Here is a 17797-nt window from a genome sequence, read left to right as displayed (position 1 = left end):
GAAATATAGCTGCTCCTATACATTTATCACAAAAAACCCCAGAAGTTTTAAAGTAAATTAAATCCAAGATGTTGGAACTGCCCCAATAAACTGAACTCCTAAGATTAATATAAAAAAACAAGGTAATTTTACGAACGTGCCACATGTTCATGTTTGGAACTTAAAGGTGGCCTCAGAGAGAATATTTGCACTTCCTGTATCTGAGAAGAGCTTACACGTGAGGCCTACGTGCGACGAGAAGACAAAGACCCAGAGAAAGCACAGGGGAAAGGCTCTGACACGACACTGGGGAGGCACACAGTGGCCAGTGGGCACAGGAGACGATGCTCGCCGTGACGAGCCCCCAGTGAGACCCCTGTCACAACCACCACGTCACGCCCACGACAATGGCGACGGTCGCGGGCCAATGGCGACGAACGCGGCGGGGACAGTCGCGTGCTGATGGGGAGGCAGGTGGTACAGCCGCTCCGGGAGACGGCGTGGCAATCTCTCAGAAGTTAAACACGAAGGCACCGTGCGCCCCGACCAACACGCATGTGCACACGAAGGCCGGCACCGGGCGCTCGCAGCAAGCCCGTTCCCCGCGGCCAGTGAATGACGACGGGGACGCAGACGGACAGGCCAGTAATGGGGGGGGGGGCTACTCAGCAATGAAGAGAGCAGCACGGAAGCACCCCACAACGCGAATGAACTTTGGAAACGTGCTAAGCGGGGAAAACAAGGAAAAAAAACCCCGCCGGACCCAAAAGACCACGTTGTAGGATTCCATTCCGAGCAAATGTCCGGAAGAGACGAATCCACAGGGACAGAAGGACTGGTGGTGTTGGGAGCGGGGGCAGGGGTGGAATTCGCCGTGGGCGGCACGAGGGGTGTCACGAGAGCGACGGGAATCCAGCTACTGTGGTGACGGCGGCTCGGGTTGGCGGACTTACTGGGGCCCATCGAACACGTAGATGGGTCTGTAAATAACACCCAGTAAAGCTGCCGAGCAGATACAGAAGGAGCAACCCTCCAAAGCCTTCCCTGGTTATAGAAACGACGCTACAGAAAACACCACTGCTCGCCTTTTACTTCCCTTGTGAAACGTCATGCTTTCTGCACGGACTCGATGCAGAGGCAGGACGGGACCGAACCGTTTACTGTCGTCTTCGTCCTACATCAAACTAAATTAAAATTCTACCTTTTGGATGCAGAATTCTCTCCCTTCTCCTTCCCCTTTCGCTCCCCTAATAAATCAACGAGTGTCTTCCACTGGGAAAGCCAGTGATTTCTCGCTTCTCCCCACGTGACGGAGTGCTGTGTGGGCGGGAGGTGCGTCGTGAGCCTCGCTTCCCGTGGCCCGGCTCTCGGGGGGGCGGCTCTGACCCCGAGGGCCACTTCACTGCGCTAAGACCGCCGTCTCTGAAGCTTCCGCCGGTGGCCCTGGGGCTGGCACCTGGCACCCTGCAGAAACGTGTCACACGCAGCGGCCATGTCACGACCCCTGAATGATCTGAAGACACTCACGTGTCGTCCAGAGTCTCCTCCCCTGCGGGTCCCCGAAGGTGCCCCTCGCCCGAGGCGCCATTCTGCGCCCGGCCGCATCCCCAAGGCATCCCTCCTCTGGGACCCTTCTGGTTTGGGAGCAGTTACACAGAAGAGCTGACTCAAATCAAGCTCAGTTTACTACAACCCTGACTGTCCCCACACGGGCTGGCGTTCTGTCGAATCGCCCCAATTCCGCGCTCGTACGTGTGAGGTCTTAGGACACCGTGAGGTTAATACACGGAATTCTGTGTTCTGGTATTGGGTCCACGAGCAAATTCTCTCACTACCTCACAAAACAGTATTGCTCCTGTCTATCCGAGTTTCCGAAGGCTTCTCCATCGTTTTCCCGTACTTTCTGCAGTTGCTAGAGCGGGAGCACAGTGCTGTCACGAAGATGGGGGGTGGGCGGCTGGCGTCACATGCCGCACAGGCTCCTGCTACCTGCGGGAGGAGGAGGAGCTTCCCGGACGCCCCAGGTGTCCCTGCAGAAGGCCGGGCTGACCGCCTTCCTCAGGGAAAAGCAGCGACGGCCCTCCCCGCGGCTCTGTGCCACCGGCTCCCTCTGCTGGACGCTGCGGTGAAGGCAGACTCAGGAGCCCGCGTCACCTGTGCTCCTCGCCCAGACCCAGCGGCCCGGCCCCTCCCCTCGGAAGCCAGCCCGGCTCCTGCTCCTCCTGCTCCACGGGGTGGGCCCAGGTCTCCAGATCGCGAGGGCCCCCCGCTCACCGAACCACCACCCGCTCACGGGCGTCCACTGACTGCCCACGGCACGCTGGCCTCGCAGGGGAGGAGGCCGACCTCTAGCCGGGCGTCCGACCCTCGGCTCCGAGTACGCGACCCGCGGGCTGGTGAGCCCAGGCCGTCCTTGTGAACGGTTCCACAGACGGTGCCCGGAGCTGCCCGGCCGCACGGTGACCTCTCGTGCCGAGCTGCCAGCCGGCAGGGGGCAGGAGGCATCTCCTCGCAGCCACGCGGCACCCCGGAAGTGAGGCCGGGGCAATCCGGGCCCACCCCCACGCCTCAGTCGCATCCGACACAGTGATCGGGCCCGGCTCCGAGAGGCGGCTCGAGCGGGGCGGGTGCGTTCTGAGCACTGACCCTGTGAAACCCTCTTTCCGAGCTCAGATCGTCCGGTGCAGCTCTGAGGCTGGTGTCCTCGGGTCAGAGAGGGCAGGCACGTCCTCCACGCAGGCAACAGGGGGCAGGGACCCCAGGACTCAGGGCGGAGGTGGGCTACGCCACCCGCGAGTGACCCCCAGCGAGTCCCCTGTCCACCCGCGAGTGACCCTAAGTCCCCTGTCCACCCGCGAGTGACCCCCAGCGAGTCCCCTGTCCACCGGCGAGTGACCCCCAGTGAGTCCCCTGTCCACCCGCGAGTGACCCTAAGTCCCCTGTCCATCTGCGAGTGACCCCCAGTGAGTCCCCATACCCCTTACTCTCGGCGTCCAGGGTCTGACCCCGTGGACTGCACCCGCCAGGGCGTCTCACACGTCCAGGCAGAGCGAGGCCCGCGGAGGTGTCGCTGGTTCCCAGCGGGCTGGCCGTGTGGTGCCCAGTCCCGTGTCAGGGGCGCACCTCCGGGAGAGCTGCTTAGCGCCACTGCGCCCCCCCCCTCTGCCCGATGCCACGGTGCCAGCGGCTGCGAGTGGGGCCTCGAGCGGCCAGCCCTCAGAGGAAGGCTGACGGGAAGATCGGGCGAGGGAAGGACGGGAGTGTGCCCTCCCGGACACGGGCAGAAAGGGCCCGGGCGCTGGCTTGGGCACGTTGGGCAGAAGCCCACGCCTCCCCCTCCATGCCCCCCGGCCCACGCGGCCGTGGCGACCCGTCGGGTCACCTGCCCGGCCCGCCGTGGCCCTGGACCTCGGCCGCGGGGGCCTCCGTTAGGCACGGGCACGTGTTTTGTTCAGGACGCCGGAGGGCACAGAGGCACAGGCGGGCGGGAGGGCCTTGAAAGGCGCCACGCTGTTTTGTCCGTTTTGATGACGAGGCCAGGACGCTGGTGCCAGAGAGAAGGAAATGAGGCCCCGAGTGGCCAGTGCAGGTGCCCCAGGGAGGCCTGGGGCACTGCTCACGCTCCCCCCTTGGTGGCTCGGCACAAACTCATCCCAGAGGCCGGCCAATCCCAACAGACAGGGAGGCGTGACGGGGTGTGCCCGCACACAGGGGACCCGGCGTCCCCGCTTCCCCTTACTGGCCTCAGAGGGCTCTGAGCGGGAGGCCCCAGCGGCGGCGCTCCGGGGCGCGGCTGACTCACGATGCTCCGGGGCGGGCGCGGGGGGCCTGCTGCTTTCTTAGCTCACAGTGTCCCCGCGTCCCCGCCAGCGACCCCCGCTCCGCCTCCAGATTAGCTTCCCGTGAGTCATTCCTCATCCCGCCCGTGACTGGCAGGCGTTCGTGAATTACTGATTTTCCACCTCAACCAGCCGGCACGATATATTCACGTTGGAAAGAACGGTACTTTGTGAATGAAGACTGGTGTCTCTCGGTCGCTTTCCTTCCAGACACGATACACGTGCACGATTGCGACCTGATGGCCGGGAAAACTCTAATCGCGACCACCGAGCCCGCGAAGTGACCCTGCAGACCCTCTGCCCGTGGGGGCCTCGGAGGACGCTGGCTTGCAGGGTGACGGCGTGGCTCGGCACACGGGCTCCAGGCAGCCTGCCTGGCAAAGCCCTGCTCCCACCCACCCCTGTGGTGAGCCCCTGAGCAGATGACCTGCCCACCCTGTGCCTCAGTTTCCCCTCCGTAGAGCGTGGGCAGCACCAGCGACTCCTTTAGAGGGTTCTAGCAAGGACTGTGAGAGTTGACACACAGAGAGCCCTTGATATGGCACCTGGCACACAGCAAGTGCTCAATAAACGTTCCCTGCTATCCTTCCCGACTCTCAGCCAGAAGGACCACGGTTGCCTTGTGTTCCCAAGCAACAGCTCACGACATCCTCTTACACCCTCCACCCCCCACCCCCACAGGGCAAGACCGGGGCTCTTACACATGGAGATTGCAGCAAAGCTGACAAATCGCTCGAGGGGTCAGAGCAGAACCACCCCCGGGATCCAGGCTTTGGCCTCAGCCTGGCGTCCCTGGACTGGGCTCGGCAGCGGCCACACGGCTACACGTGCCCCGGGGGGGAGCGGGGCACGACAGCTCATTGTACCCTAGACACAGGGCTGTTAGCTCCCGAAAACATGCTGCTGACACAATAGATGTTAATTATGAATAATTTTCAGTGCGCTCTGTGCCTGCAGTGATCAGAATGCTAACTCACAGCCCCGCGGGTGAGGCTCACCGTCTCCCGGGCTCCCCGGTGCTTCCTGAGCGCCCTAACATTTCCAGTGTCGTTTAAGCGTTTCATTACTTGATCTCAGGGCTGAAAAATGTCCCTGAGTTTCCAGGCATGGATCTCATTGCCGCTCTCTCCGAGGACTCGGAATATAAATACGTGCCCCAGCGGCAGCGTGCTTATTTATCAGGCTGCCGGGTTCACGTAGATAATTAGAAATTGGGGGTGCTCAAGGAAGGTTCGCTCTAATTTACTTCCCGACACGGCAGCTTAATGAGAAAACAAATTCCTTCCCCGGCTTGAAAGATCACTAAGTAATTATGAGACACACGCACCGCCTGTATCCTCTCTCCGCTCTTGTGCTGAGACCCCCAACAGCACGTGTTCTGCACACCTGACAAAGGTGGCAGGGGCTGGGAAGGGGTTAACCCTCGCTACCCAAGGGAGGCTCGTGTGCGGAGGAGAAGTCACGGTGGCGGCTGCTTGAAACAAACCGCGTTTGTTACAGAATTACCATGCAGCAATTTGACGACACCTGTCCATCCATCTCCCCAGGGATGGCAAAGAGGACCACGACACAACGACACAACACGGTTCAGGCCGGGTTTCTGACTCGCGGCGGCAGGGGAAGGCGCTGCCCCCCGCCCCCAGGACGGTGCTAGCAAGGTGAGGCTCACCGCCCCCACCAGCCTCCACGCCCACCGCCTGGGGGCCTGTGACATGGGAGTCACCCGCCGTCCAGCCGGCAGGGCAGGACATCGGCTGAGCTCAGAGCCTAATAAGCTGTGGCCCTGGAGACCTCCCCTCACTCAGAGCCACCCACGGAGGAAGGACAGCTTCCAGGGGACGGCAGGCGAGGGCGTGTGGGCATGGGACACGTACGTCAGGCGTGGCCACTCACCGGACCCGTGTTAGGAAGATCCTCCACAGAGCAAGGGCACCGGGAGGGAAGCAGGGGGCAGAGACGGACGCTATTCTTATTTTTTGTAGGTCATTAAACTAAGGAAATAAAACCCAGTAACTCAGGCCCGTTTTCTCCATTTCATCTCCGTGTCATGACTTGTCACTCTCGTCGGAGGGGTGTAGTGACCAGGGTCACGGTCACACTCAGAGGTGACAGGTTCTCGAGTACAGGCACGACCCCGTGGCGAGGGGAAACGAGAGAGTAAGACCGGATGCACAACGAAAGGGCTCAGAATCCTTAAAAAATTAAAAAGCAAGATCGGTGCCAAGTTCCGGCCCAGCGGACCTCACGTCTGCGTGTGGCCAGGAGTTCCACGGCCACGGCACAGTCCACGTGGCTCATGCCGTCTGCCACAACACTCTGCAGAGCCTACGACTTTGTTCAGAACGCACTGGTGACGAACGAACGAAACGGCACCCGGGGGCTGAGAAAACGGCCGACTCCTGTCTGGTGGTACGAGTGTCACGAGAAGAAGTCGTCTCACCGACTGACCGGGGCCGTGATCGGGTCACCCGGTGAGCTGCACTGGACGCCCGCGCTGAGGGCCTCACGGCGAGGCGGGGGACGGCCACACACGTCCCACGCGGGGGCGACGGGGACGGGGTCGGCTGCGCAACCACCCCAGGGAGCCCCAGCGACGGATACCCCCCGCCAGCTTGCGCGCGGACGTGACCCCGGGGCCCTGGAGCCCCACGGTCTCGGGAGGAGAGCCGGCCACGGGAAGTGTCGCCCAGCCGGCCGCCCGGCTCTCCGAGGCCTCGCCAGCCACCACCCCACCAGCGTCGGCAACAGTGCGTAACCGTCTTATTACGCTTTCTCACGCTCCTCGGAACTCATGTATCTTGGGAGGCCCGGGTGGTTCAGGCAGTCAAGCGTCCAGCTCTCGGTTTCGGCTCAGGTCGCGATCTCACGGTTTATGAGGGCTCAAGCCCTGCCTCCGGCCCTGCGCTGGCTACGCGGGGCCTGCCTGGGATTCTCTCTCTCTCTCTGTCAAAGTAAAGAAACCTCAAAGAAACTTAAAAAACTAAAATCTGTATGTTTGAAACATTCCGTGTCTTCTCCAAATATAAGCTGCTTATAAGTGAAAACAGCACACTGACTTCGGGTCCCACCCGAGGTTGAGGCTGGTGCACAGACGGTGTCCGTGTCCCCACGCTGCTCGGTCACGTGGTCGGGAAGGCTCACGTGGGGTGGACGTGTGTCACAGGATGCCTCCCGACAGCCCTCGACCCCCAGACAGTCTGAGGCAGGGGACGTTCCACACCCAACCCGGAGTCGGAACGATGTCTGTGAGCCGACCCGCTGGCCCACCCAGGCGAGTAAGGGTTTGAAAGATAGGACCACCCCACCCCCCCCAATCAGCTGTCGCCCAGAAGCACGGGGTTTTCGCGCTTGGAACGCTGGAAAGAAGGAACGTGGCTGTAGGTCTCGCCCTTAGAGACCAGTCTCTGGGCTTCTGTGTCAGGGTGGTGACAACGCTCACCCCGGGCATACTGGTGACAACTTCGCCCTAGAATGTGACGGGGAGAGCTCGTCCTCGGGCACAGTGGCCCTGTGGCACGTCGAGGCCGGCGGGGACGGCGCACAGGGGCCCGGCTGGGCGGCGGCTTCCGGAATGACCAGACCGGCCAGGGGCCTGCCCAGCCTCTGTCTGCACCGCCAGGCCCGCCACAGGAGAGGCGGCCCCACATTGCGCGTGTTCGGAAATGCCCATCTTCTGTCCGCTCCAAGACCCGGTTCTGTTTTCTGTAGTCTCTCACATCTCGATGAAAGGATTTCACCTTGTACTTGAATTAAAACACAACACAACAGAACAGAAGCTCGCTCTGAGTCTGGACCGCTTTTCAGCCGTGTGACCGCAGACCGCGTCTCTTCACGTCCTAAAGGCTCTGGGGTGGAAAGTGGGGACAGGCAGACCGCGCGAGAAAAGGCGCTCTGGCAGGAGAGCACCACATGGGGCGTGATGAGGCACTTGGCACGTCGAGGGTGAGCTCCAGGTCAAGCGTCCCATGACGGTGGGACTCGCGCACAGGAAGGGCCTCCGAATGGCCGAAGGACACCTGACGTGTCAGAAAGGGGCGACCACGCCAGCACGCGGCCCACGCAGTGAGCAGAGGGTAGCGCAGGTGTCTCTCGCCTGGCCCGGCCGCAGCACGGACCATTCGTGTTCAGCATCCCACATCGCATGCTCGGTTCTAAGCCACATACAGGACAGCCGTGGGCACGGACATGCCCCGCTGACGTGTGGTCGACGCCGCCTCGGGCCAGGGCAGTGGCGGGAGACGGACACAGCCCCAGAGCGGGGGAGCCGTACGGCCCCCGTAACCAAGAGCTACGATTCATGAGAAAAACCGGAGATGCTTTTCCGGGAACATTCTCTGAACGTACAATTCAGTCCAGGGACCTGGACGGCCCCATCAAACATAAACGTGCCAAGTTTCTGCCTAGGCTGGGAGCTGCAAATTCAAATCTGCTTATTGAAAATGCTTCTGATAGACTAAGCACCACTGGGTAAAAAAGAATCTAAAAATTAAAACAATAGGTTAACAGCATTTTCTTGTAAACGGAGAAACCTCTGAGGTAAAGCTGCAGAAGTTAAAAACCCGTATTTCCTCGGAAACAGACCCGGCGGCTGTGTCTCCTGGAGCCTCACGTCCAGGTATTTCCCCGGTGCTGCGGAATCCCGAAGTCTGGAACCCGTCCTGGCACAGCATAAACACAGCCCAACACTCACACGCAGCCTCGCCATGGCCAGGTGACCAGGGGGTGCAGCGTCTCAGGCGGGGTGGGGCCCGGTGCGCCTCCGCTCAACCACGGGGGGTTGTGTCCGGAGGGCAGTGACTCAGGCCCAAGCCCACGCACCGCGAACGGTTGCTGCAGTGGAGGCCTGGTCTGCCCTCTCCCGTCCCCGCCACGACCCCCAAACGAAGCCCCATCCTCGACGCCCCGGGGAAAAGTGAGGTTCGCTCTGGACGCACGCAGCCTGTCCCGGTCACTCCGGACAGAGAGCTTGTCCGAAACCGGGATCACCTCTCCTCCACTGCACAGAGCTCCCCCAGAGTCACCAGCGGCAGCCACTGATCGTGACCGGGGTAGCCGCGTGAGAACACTCTCCTCCTCCAGGCTTTACCCGAAACCCAGAGGACATCCAGAAACCCGCGGCTCCCGGAAGGCGGGGCGAGGACCTGTGTTCGAGGGGCTGGGCTGGCGCCCAGGGAGAGCCGCCGTGGAGGCCGGAGGGCCGTCCTGCGAGCCTCGCCCTCAGCGCCGCGGCCGACCGCTCCGGGTCCGCGTTCCTTCCACCACCCCCGGAGGCCCTCAGGAAGCAGCATAGAAGGTGCTGCTGGCGACATTGATGATGCTTTTCTTCTTAAATTAAAAGAAAAAGAAAAACCGCACACCCAGCCTGCCCACACTTAACCGACTGTGGAGCACCCCTTGGCACAGTAGGATGGGGAGGAGAGGGGAGCACGGTGCGTGCTGGCCTCCGGAAGCGCAGGGCTGCACGGACGCCCACAGCGCGGGACGGATGTAAAACTAAGGCTTTCCGGGGCACCTGGGTGGCTCAGTCGGTTGGGCGGCCGACTTCGGCTCAGGTCACCATCTTGCGGTCCGTGAGTTCGAGCCCCGCGTCGGGCTCTGTGCTCATAGCTCAGAGCCTGGAGCCTGTTTCAGATTCTGTGTCCCCCTCTCTCTGACCCTCCCCCGTTCATGCTCTGTCTCTCTGTCTCAAAAATAAATAAACGTTAAAAAAAAAACAATTAAAAAAAAAAAAAAAAAACTAAGGCTTTCCGGGAAGGAAGCTGGTGGTCACAAACCCCGACACCATGACTTCGGAAAATAATGCTCGACGAAAAATACCAAAATCTTCGTGATCAAGGGTGTTCGCTTCCACTTTTCAACCCTCGTTAGCCAGCCTTCATGAAGCGAGTGAAGCCTCCTTCCCGGGGAACAGCAGGCACGTCTCACAGAAGAAAAGCCACTTCTCCGAGTCCTGGTCTCGGTTCCTTCTGCCCCGGTTCCTCCAGCCGGGCCGCGCCTGCCGGGCCTTCCCTGAGTCACTCCGACCCGTGCTCCCCGATGGAGTTCTGACTTCCCCGCGTGACGTGTCAATTTTATTAACCGTACTGTCGTAGAGTAAGCTGGCTTTTGTGGGCGTGCAGATCTGAGCGGCCACCCCCACAACCAGGACGCCCTACATCCCATCACCCCACATTCCCTCACACTCCTAACCCTACAACCAGCGACCCGTTCTCCGACCCGATCGTTGTGTCTTTTCCAGATGGTCACGTGAATGGAATTAGACCAGGTGTCGCCCCCCCCCCCCCCGAGCTGCTGTTTGTGACCCCACAGTGCTTCTGGGGCCACCATGTGTCACGTATGAAATGTCCCCCCATTTCCCGCTGGCTGCGCCTGCTAGACGATGCACATTCTGCTCATTCCTTCACCCCCGAGGACATTTGGTTGTTATCAGTTTGGGGCGATGACGGTAAGTCGCACAGATACTGGCATACGGGTTCCGTGCGGACAGTTTCGTTCCTACAGGACAGATTTCCGGGAGTGGGGCCCCGGGCCCCGTGGGAGGCCCACCTACCGCACAGCGGTACCACCTCGCCTCCCGCAAGGGCGCGTGGGATTTCCGGTCGTCCCGCACCCCCGCCAGCAGCACCGCGTGTCGTCAGCCTTTTGTTTTACTAACCCTGTGGTTTTAATGTGCGTCTCCCTAACGGTTAATGGTTTCGAGCATCTTTGCGCGGGCTTCCTGGCCGTCCTTCAATTCTCTTTGGCAAAGTCTCTTTTCAGGTCCTTTGTCCAGTTTTCAGGTTTTTTTTTCTTACTTTTGTTTTGAGAGATCTTCATATACTCTGGATACAAGTCCCTTGTTGGCTGTGTGATTTGCAAACATTCTCCCCGAGTCGGCGGCTTGTCTCTCCGCGGTCTGAGCTGTGTCTTCCAGGGAGTAAACATTTTAAATTTTTATGAGGTTGAATTCAACAATTTTTTTCTTTTGTGGGTCGTTGCTGAGGGCGTCAAGCTGCCGCACACACTTTACGTCTGGGAGAGTGACAGGACGGGAGCTGGCTGTCCCGACGTGGTCTGGGTACAGGGAGGCCTGCCTGGAGGAAAAGGGTCCCTCCAGGGCCTGGTTGCCCCGCCGGCCGTGCCACGGGCTGGAAGATGCCAGCCAGGAAGCAGAGCTGAACTGAACGCCAGCTTCCTCCCAGTAAAAAAAACAGCAACAAAAAAAGAGGTTAGGAAATCCGTATTTTTACTTAAGCGTCGGTAGCTCCTGTCCTCTGGAGAACTCAGAACATGCGACACTCTTGCGTCCACGTGACTCATCTCGAGCGGAGTTTGGTCAAGAGCAGCCACGACCGTGCCGGGCGACGGGACGGGACAGGGCCGTGCGCACAGGGCTCCCCGGCCGGAGGGCGTGCGGGACACTGGCCGGCACACAGAGACGCTGGACGGCTGCCTCCCGCCCTGCCTGAGGGAGAGGAGCGCACGAGTCTGCCCCAGGCACAGGGGGGCAGGGAGGGAAACCGGCTCAGGAAAGCGTAAGCCGAGACCGCTCTGAACGGGCCACCGGAAGCAACCAACCCGTGATAAAACGTGACTGCTGAGAACTTGCCGGAAGCGGTCTGCATGTGGCAGCACGAGCTCGGGTACCGGCCCCCACCGCCCAGCCCACGTGTGCCACGGTGCGGCCCTCGCTTCCCGACCACGAGTGCGGGAGAGCCGGCAGGGACCGCACAGCACAGCCTGGGAGAGGGGAGTGCACCGAGCAGACGAGCCGGCCTCGAGCACCATCACGACAGCTGGGCATCACCGCCTCCCGCCAGGCTGCAGCCCTGCGCACGCGGGGAGAGCAGGTGCACTGAGCAGCTGTGACGGGACGGCAGACACCGGCTCGCCCGTGTGCGCAGCACTGTGCACGAGGCCCGGCCGCTCGCGCCCTCGCTGACCCCTGCGAACCGATGGCACCCCTCTGCGGTCCCGGCTCCGGGACCCTGTCCTGCCCGACGACGGGACACGTTTGGCTCTCCCACCTGTGGCCGCACCCCTGGCTCTCCTGCTCCGGCGACTCCAGCTCGCCCTCACCCCGCGCCCCTGCCGTGGCCTCCCTAACGGAGGCTTCTGGGTCGCTGTCAGCCGTGGGCTGGTTTCGCAATAACCAAGACCTGCTCTTCAGCAGAACAGCTGCAGACCTTCCCGTCCGCCCTGATGGCGCCGAACGGTGTTCCGCCGCCCCTGCCGCCATGACCGTCCTGCTCACTCACCCCTGCCCCCATCACTGTCCTGCTCACTCACCCCTGCCCCCATGACCGTCCTGCTCACTCACCCCTGCCCCCATGACCGTCCTGCTCACTCACCCCTGCCCCCATGACCGTCCTGCTCACTCACCCCTGCCCCCATCACCGTCCTGCTCACTCACCCCTGCCGCCATTACCTGTCCTGCTCACTCACCCCTGCCCCCATCACCGTCCTGCTCACTCACCCCTGCCCCCATCACCGTCCTGCTCACTCACCCCTGCCCCCATCACCGTCCTGCTCACTCACCCCTGCCCCCATCACCGTCCTGCTCACTCACCCCTGCCCCCATCACCGTCCTGCTCACTCACCCCTGCCCCCATCACCGTCCTGCTCACTCACCCCTGCCCCCATCACCGTCCTGCTCACTCCCCCCTGCCCCCATGACCGTCCTGCTCACTCCCCCCTGCCCCCATCACCGTCCTGCTCACTCACCCCTGCCCCCATCACCGTCCTGCTCACTCCCCCCTGCCCCCATCACCGTCCTGCTCACTCACCCCTGCCCCCATCACCGTCCTGCTCACTCCCCCCTGCCCCCATGACCGTCCTGCTCACTCCCCCCTGCCCCCATCACCGTCCTGCTCACTCACCCCTGCCCCCATCACCGTCCTGCTCACTCCCCCCTGCCCCCATCACCGTCCTGCTCACTCACCCCTGCCCCCATCACCGTCCTGCTCACTCACCCCTGCCCCCATCACCGTCCTGCTCACTCACCCCTGCCCCCATCACCGTCCTGCTCACTCACCCCTGCCCCCATGACCGTCCTGCTCACTCACCCCTGCCCCCATGACCGTCCTGCTCACTCACCCCTGCCGCCATCACCGTCCTGCTCACTCACCCCTGCCCCCATCACCGTCCTGCTCACTCACCCCTGCTGCCATCACCGTCCTGCTCATGAACAAAGTTCCCAAAGGGAAGCAGGCCAGTCACATGCCCTCAGACACTCACTCAAAACCTACGAGGAGTAATTATATTCACTGAATTGTTTGCAGGCATCCTAATTCTTCTCCACTTATGTTTATGTGCATTCTGTGTAGAAAATTCAGACGATGGGCAGGAAGCCACGCCCGCCAGCACAGCTGCACCCCCAGACCCCGCACGGTGAGGGACTGTCTTACCTGCACTCCCGCCTGCAGACGGACATGCGGTCGTGAAAATGCCCTCGGCGGCCTCCTGTGCACATTGTTCACTTGCTTTTCTGCCCACAGAGCTGGGCACACTGTCTGTGCCGGTTCGAGCGGCACTGCCGTGGCCTTTTTTTTGCCACAGAGTGCCCGCGATCCCCGGCAGGACCGCGCCCTTCGTGTCCCTGATGTGGACGTTTACACCTAACATTCCTGTCTGTTTCCCCTGACACGCAGGCAAGTAGTTTTCCAGGAGAAAAACCCAGAGGTATATTTGCCTTTCCTGCCTGACTTAATTAAACTCAGGCCTCGCTGTTCTCGCACACGATTTCCTCTATCAGGACTTAGAGAACTATTATCTTGTAGTTAATTCTGGAAGAAATGGTGTCCAGAGTGGAAGGTTTCAGCACAACCAGTAGGTGAATCAGGACGAGCCAAGGTGAGTCGACACACACACGCACGCGCAGAGCAGACACAACAGTGTCCACGACAGGAGGGAGACGGGTCGCCGTCGACCTGGAAGGGCAGGGACAGGCCACACGACCGGGGCGCGCCCGCCTGGACCTCGGCCTCTCCCGAGACAGCACACAGGATGGGGGCGCCGGAGTTCAGCACGTGAAAGGGGGGCTGAGGGACAGGGGGTCAGCACTAGGCCGTGACCTCACTAACCCACTTGGGGAGCAGAGAGACCTCTGGGAGCAGCCTCTGCTTTGGCGTTAGTGTTGGGAGTATCCGCAAATGTTCACGTGGATTCCGCTTTTCTTCCGTCGCGGCCCCACGCTTAGTCGTGTGCTACGCCGACCACCGGTGCCACCGTCGGCACACGGCCCTCCCCGAGGGCAGACGTCCGCACCCGCAGGCTGACAGCAAGCGCCTCCGAGAACCCCGCGGGCCCCAGAGCCGCACAGCGCCAATATCTTACTTACTTTTCTATTAAATCCAGTGTGACCCCGGGCACCAGACTCACGCACTTCTGCATGCAAAACCTGCAGAGAGAGGAGACACAGTCAGTCACAGCGCAGGGACAGAGGACACGGAGTCCCATCACGGGGACATTTAACGAGAAGTACCATGGGCCCCCAGTAAGCAAGGGGATAAAGGGGGAGGCTGAAAACATAAACCCAGATTTTCTTAATTCTGGACCTTTCACATTTACGAAGAAATCCTCACTGCCCCCTCCCCCACCATCAGCGGAAGGAGAGAAACAGGACGCGGGGGCCAGGTGAGACAGGAAAGGAGGCATCCACCCAAATAGTGGACAGACCGGGTTCCCTTTCTTTTTCTCCTTGGTAAGAAAGCAAGCTGGGGAGAGTGCCGGAAGGAGTGCAAGTGACCTCCGGACACCCCAGAGAAAAACGTGGGCGGAGACACAGAAAAGCGAATTCGATCATATCACTTTGTTGCCATGAACTCGAGCGTCACAGTGAGACTGGACCCGGCAGGCCCCGTCTGCCGTGCGTGCACCAACGGTGGGGGGGGGGGGGCAGGGGGCAGGCAGCCACCCTTCCTGCCTCCTGTCCTGGCCGCTGGGACCCAGCAGGGCAGAAGCCACACTGAGTAACAAGGGCAACGTGCGGCGCTTAGTGGGAGACACGGGAAACGCCTGCTTTACAAGTTAAGCTCAAATGGCCCTCCAACGAGCCGAGCAGACAAATGGCAAACACGCACAGCTCCAAGAAGCATTTCTGTGCATCACTAGCTGCACACGAGACGTGGGGGAAGGTCGGAGAGCAGCGGGCCCATGGGGAGGGACGGGCCCCAGGGCCAGGCAGACGAGGCCTGACACGTCCGAGGTGGCCGGGTGGGAAGGGCGAGAGGGAGACAGGGAGGGTCGGAGAGCAGCAGGGACGGAGGCTGGGAGGACACACGGCTCCCGAGGGCGGCCTCCAGGGTGGGGGCACGTACAGTCGGCTGCCGGGGACCCCTGGGCACCTCTGGGGGCCGAGCCTCGCCCGCCAGCGTGCAGGAAGTCGTTTTCCTGGTAGTGGCTGTCGTAGCCGGTGTGGTCCCGTTCAGAGGGAAGCAGCACAAGTGAGGGTCTCTGCCTGGCGGAGAGGGCGGCCCCTCCCATGGGCACAAAGGGCTCGCGGCCCAGATGCTCCATCCGCCGGCCAGTTCCATCCCACGCAAATCCTGTTTCCTCGGCTTCAGATGGCTCTGCCCGCACCCCCAGTCACCACCGCCCCCGCTGGCAGGTTCAGAGCAATCAGGATCTCTCGTCGTGGGACAGAAAGGATCTTCGGGAAAGACGTCTTCGTTCTCATCCTGGGTCCTCTGCAAACCGTGCCAATTTGTTGTTTGTTTTTTTACCTATAATGTACTTATTGATTGGCACTTCTGGATTTCGGTGATGACAGAATAATCTGTATCCCGCTAGTCCTTTTATCCATAATGATAATCAGTTCTGGACAAAATGCAAAACACAGCCACGTGAAGGCACCAAGAAGCGAACAGATACAGACAGAAAGGGAAGGGATGTGACCCTCGACGGAGCAAGTCTGGGTGAGTCTGCTCCACCCGGAGAGCCCCGCGGGCACAGCCCAATCCACGCAGCACGCGGGGGCCACGCTCAGGGGAGAGGCAGCCGCCTCGGCTGAGCAGTGTCTCGGAGCCCCTGGCTGACCCTGCCCCAGACACGCGTGGGGCGGGACTCCAAGGGGCCCCGGGGGGACGGCGGCCGAAAGGACGGACGGAGATTTCGACACCGCCCGCCGGCGTGCACACAGGCAGGGAGCGCCGGCACGCCACATTAAAGGGCCGGATTCACATCTGGACTTCCCACAGGACTCCCGGGGAGGCGATCATGTTCCAGGATTCAGAGCCACATCCCAGCACCAAGAGCAAAGTCAAAGGAGACCAGTCCTACCACCAAGAGACCACAAGATCACGCAAACGGCCCGCGAGCAGAGAGCCAGACGCTCCTCAGAGGTTCCTAACCGTGGCGCCCACGACAGAGTATCCTATCTAAAATTTAGAGAAAAAACAGGCCACAGAACCAGACTCACGGTTGGCCAGCTTCTGGGGTTAGCACACAAAGACTTTGAAATTGTAAAAAACAACTTAAGCGTCCTCTGGGAAGTAAGCATTTTAATACACCTGCTGAAAACACGAAGTTCTACTAAGCAGAAAATTAAGCACAGGGACACCACGCCTGAAAAGGTTCACGCCGTGGTTCTTCGTGGGAGCGCGGCGTGGACGGATCCGTCACGGAGGCGCCACGAGTGTTACCTTGGCCAATGATGCCGAGGCCCTTTGCGCCAGAACTGTCGACGACTTGTTTCTTTTTCACACTGTTCTCTCCTCCCCTACGTGACACTGTTGCTGGCCCACGGAAGGCCAAAGAGCAGGCAAAATCAGACGCGGTGACGACGGCTCAGAAGCCCTAAGATCAGATGCCAGTGGTTCTAATAACACAGCCAGTGGTGCCGTTCGGTGCGCGACGGAGCTCAGAAACGGGCTCGGGCCGTTTGTGACGCCTCTTTGTCAGACGCGCCAATCCCAGACCGTCGGCGAGTCCGGTCTGCTCTGCTAGCTGCACAGCACCTGACCCGACCCCTGCTCACCTCCTACCCGCTGACCTCCCAGGCCAGGGTGTCCGGCCGGGCACTAGGACGCTCGGGGCCGGATCATTCTTTGTCAGCAGGCGGCATCCTCACCGCGGCCCACGAGATGCCAGCAGCACCCGGGCCCCGACCGTGACAACCGAAGACGTCTCCCACTGTTGCCGAATGGGCCCTGGGGGCAGAACCACCACGGCTGGGGGCCACAGCCCCAGGCCAGGCACCCGTATCTCACACATTTTCCAGACCAGTCTCTCTGCTTCCACTCTTGCCTGCCCTCCCTACCCCTCTACCCAGCAGCCCGAGCAAGCCTTCTAGGAGGGAATGTGAAGAAGGAACGTTGAAGTAAGTCGTTTCACCTGCTTCACAGCCCTCCAGAGGCTTCCTGCCCCTCAGAATAAAAGGCAAAGTCCTCACAGAGACCCACCGAGGAAGGTCCCGCGGGACGCGGCTCCCGGCCACTGCTCTGACTTGAGCTCCCCGCGCTCACCCTTGCTCACCCGGCTCCATTCACCCTGACACGTCCTGTTCCTCCAACACACCAGGCAGAGACCCGCCTCAGGGCCTTTGCACTCGTGGTTCCCAAGGCCTGCCGCATCCTTGGCCCGGAAAACTGTGAGATTTACTCCTTTTTTTATCTAGATTTTGACCTCCGCTCTCTACCCCTTCACTCTGCTTTTTAACACCGGTATTTCTCACTCCCTGATGTTGTATTAGATAGCTGTTTACAGCTCACCTTTACTGCAGAAGGTAAGTTTGGGGAGTAAAAGGACTTGTGTCACCCTGTTCATCAGTACGTCCCAGTGCTTGATGGTGCCCAACAGATAGTTCTGATAACCGACAAATACACGTGAGCACCTGAACACGGCAGGAGACTGATTTGGTGGTTGTCATGGATTTCTAGCATTTCACCTATATTCTGCTTTTCCTGTCACTCTTTTTTTTTTTTTTTTTGGGACAGAGAGAGACAGAGCATGAACGGGGGAGGGGCAGAGAGAGAGAGGGAGACACAGAAGCGGAAACAGGC

The 17797-nt window shown here is 60.8% G+C and overlaps 1 protein-coding gene across 1 annotated transcript in view; it reads right to left on the bottom strand.

The window, feature by feature from the left end:
- RPTOR (regulatory associated protein of MTOR complex 1) overlaps positions 1 to 17797 on the bottom strand; it is a 331489-nt gene that overhangs the window by 120723 nt on the left and 192969 nt on the right. Inside the window, exon 7 of the mRNA XM_042965566.1 lies at positions 14137 to 14196. Within this exon, the coding sequence (XP_042821500.1) occupies positions 14137 to 14196 (60 nt within the window). The remainder of the gene's footprint in view (positions 1 to 14136; positions 14197 to 17797) is intronic.

Source organism: Panthera tigris, chromosome E1 (genome assembly GCF_018350195.1).
Source record: "Panthera tigris isolate Pti1 chromosome E1, P.tigris_Pti1_mat1.1, whole genome shotgun sequence".
Lineage (NCBI taxonomy): Eukaryota > Metazoa > Chordata > Mammalia > Carnivora > Felidae > Panthera > Panthera tigris.
This window is presented reverse-complemented; position numbering and strand designations above follow the sequence as displayed.